At 47.5% G+C, this 2,500-nt stretch overlaps 1 protein-coding gene across 2 annotated transcripts in view; it reads left to right on the forward strand.

Annotated features, from left to right (window-relative positions):
• unc5ca (unc-5 netrin receptor Ca) overlaps positions 1-2,500 on the forward strand; it is a 349,959-nt gene that overhangs the window by 277,559 nt on the left and 69,900 nt on the right. For both annotated transcript variants that reach the window (XM_063195683.1, XM_063195682.1), the window contains exon 7: positions 1,201-1,365. In XM_063195683.1, coding sequence (XP_063051753.1) covers positions 1,201-1,365 — 165 coding nt within the window. The remainder of the gene's footprint in view (positions 1-1,200; positions 1,366-2,500) is intronic.

Consider the following 2,500-nt stretch of genomic DNA (forward strand, 5'->3'; position numbering starts at 1 on the left):
TCCCTACTAAGAGGATGCACAGAGCACACAGCACAGACCTCCCACTCTTAAAGACAAAAAAAATCCTTTTAAGGATTTAGAGATGCAGACAGCGATCTGGATTACCAGTCAAATCCAAGCATTTGTTTATTGGCCCATTTCCAACATCCTCCTTGCAAATCCTTTTTTTTTGGCTTATTGCGTAAGCTGCAAGACAAACAAACTAAAAACTAAAGACAGAGCCTAGGCTATAGCACAAACAATGCCCTCCATAGGAGAGGCAATACAACTTGAAGGAAGAGAGGAGTGGAGGTGAAGTACAAGCAGGTGAGGAAAGCAACGGAAATGTCGGGAAAAAGGAGAGAGGGATGGGGAGAGAGATGGGAGGGTTAGCCGGGTGGGGCCGGGCTGCTGGGACACGAATTTGAGATGTGACTGGACAAGAGAAGGCAGGAGGTGAAGAAGTCAGAGAGGGAGAGAGGGGCGGGGCAGAGAGGGAGAGGGGGGGTGGGGGGGGAGCAGAGAGGGAGAGAGAGAGGAGGGGGCAGAGAGGGAGGGGGTGTGTGGGGGGAGCAGAGAGGGAGAGAGGGGGGACAGAGAGGGAGAAGGGGGGCAGAGAGGGGAGGGGCAGAGATGGAGAGGGAGAGAGGGGCGGGGCAGAGAGGGAGAGAGGGGGGGCAGAGAGTGAGAGAGGGGGGGGCAGAGAGGGAGTGAGAGATGGGCACAGACAGTCAGAGTCAGAGATAAGGGGACTACTAGACGACTGCCTTCCAGACTTCATGTCTGTGTGTCTCTGCCCCTGGTGCCTTTTAGAGGTCAGGCTGACGGGCTATGTCCTGTCTCTCTCGATGGGTCACTTACTCCATCCCTCTTCTTCTTTTTCCTCCTGTCCTTTTTCTTCTTTTACCTTTTCTCTTTCGCCATCTCTCTTCTTCTTTACTTCTCTTTCTTTGTTGACCTTGGGCCATTGGTCTTTTCTCTCCACCTCTCGCCCTCTATCTCTCTCTCTCTCTTTCTTTGCCATCCACTCTGTCTTCCCCACTCTTTTCCTCCCATTTCTCCTTTCTCCTCCCCTCTGTGTTTTCCTCTCTCTGTCTCTCTTCTGCGTCCCCTTTTCTCTCTTCATCCCTCTCTTCTCTCTCTCTCTCTCTCTCTCTCTCTCTCTCTCTCTCTCTCTCTCTCTCTTCTCTCTCTCTCTCTCTCTCTCTCTCTCCTCCACAGTGGATGGTGAGTGGACGGAGTGGAGTAAGTGGTCTACGTGTGGCACAGAGTGTACCCACTGGCGTCGGCGGGAGTGCAACGACCCGGCGCCCAAGAACGGGGGCAAGGACTGCGAGGGGCTGGTGCTGCAGTCCCAGAACTGCACCGACGGCCTCTGCATGCAGAGTGAGTAGCAATACAAGAGCCACTGCGAGCCACACCAGAGCAGCAGCAAATGATGATCACTTCACCACCTCACACAGTCCACTCTTGACCACCAGAGGTGTCAAAAAGTAAAAGTAAAAGTAAATGTATGTTGTAAGTTCAACACTAGCACATGCTATTACATAGCTGTTACACCAGTGAGACCATTGTACCTAATAAGGTAGACTGTGTTGTGACAACACAATATCTAATCAGAACCCACAAATGTGGTCGAACCAGCACAGTTAGTCGATCATAAGACAGGTCTACTGGTTATTCAGATAAATGACTTGTGTTGCAAGGAATCTGTGTTTCTTTTCTTTTACTTTTTCTTTTACTTTTACTTTTGACATCTCTGTTTACCACCAACTGAAAACCACAGCAAAAAAACTTACCAGCAACAGCAGCAAATGGCACCATCTTGCACAAACACTTGGGGTGTGAGGGCAGGCTCATACACACACACACATCACACACACACACCACACACACACACACACACACACACACACACACACACATACACACACATACACACACACACACACACACACACACACACACACACACACACACACACACACACACACACACACACACACACACACACACACACGCACGCACGCACGCGCGCACACCAGTGCTTGACACTAACTTTTTCGCTTACCAGCCATTTTGGCTAGTGGTTTTCCTGACTCACTAGCCATTGGGCCTTTTCACTAGCCATAATTTTCTTAGCCATCATAGCAGCTTTAATTAATTATATAATAGGCTGTAGGCCCTAATAATGTAATGTAGGCTAATATAATATAATATAGGCCTAATATAATATAATATAATATAATATAATATAATATAATATAATATATAATATAATATAATATAATATGCTATAGGGCAATTAGAATTGTTAGGCCTATTAACTGGTCCATGCATGCATGCTATGCAAAGAACAGATTTACTGATCTGAGGAATGGCATAGCCTATAGTAGGCCTATATTTAGGCTACCATGCAGAAACACCAAGCACAGTGTTGTGGAAGGGCACAAATGTAAGCTACACGAGAGCAAAATATTTTCGTCTTTAATCTGGAGGGACTTCTTCATATCATATAGGC

Source organism: Engraulis encrasicolus, chromosome 3 (assembly GCF_034702125.1).
Source record: "Engraulis encrasicolus isolate BLACKSEA-1 chromosome 3, IST_EnEncr_1.0, whole genome shotgun sequence".
Taxonomy (NCBI): domain Eukaryota; kingdom Metazoa; phylum Chordata; class Actinopteri; order Clupeiformes; family Engraulidae; genus Engraulis; species Engraulis encrasicolus.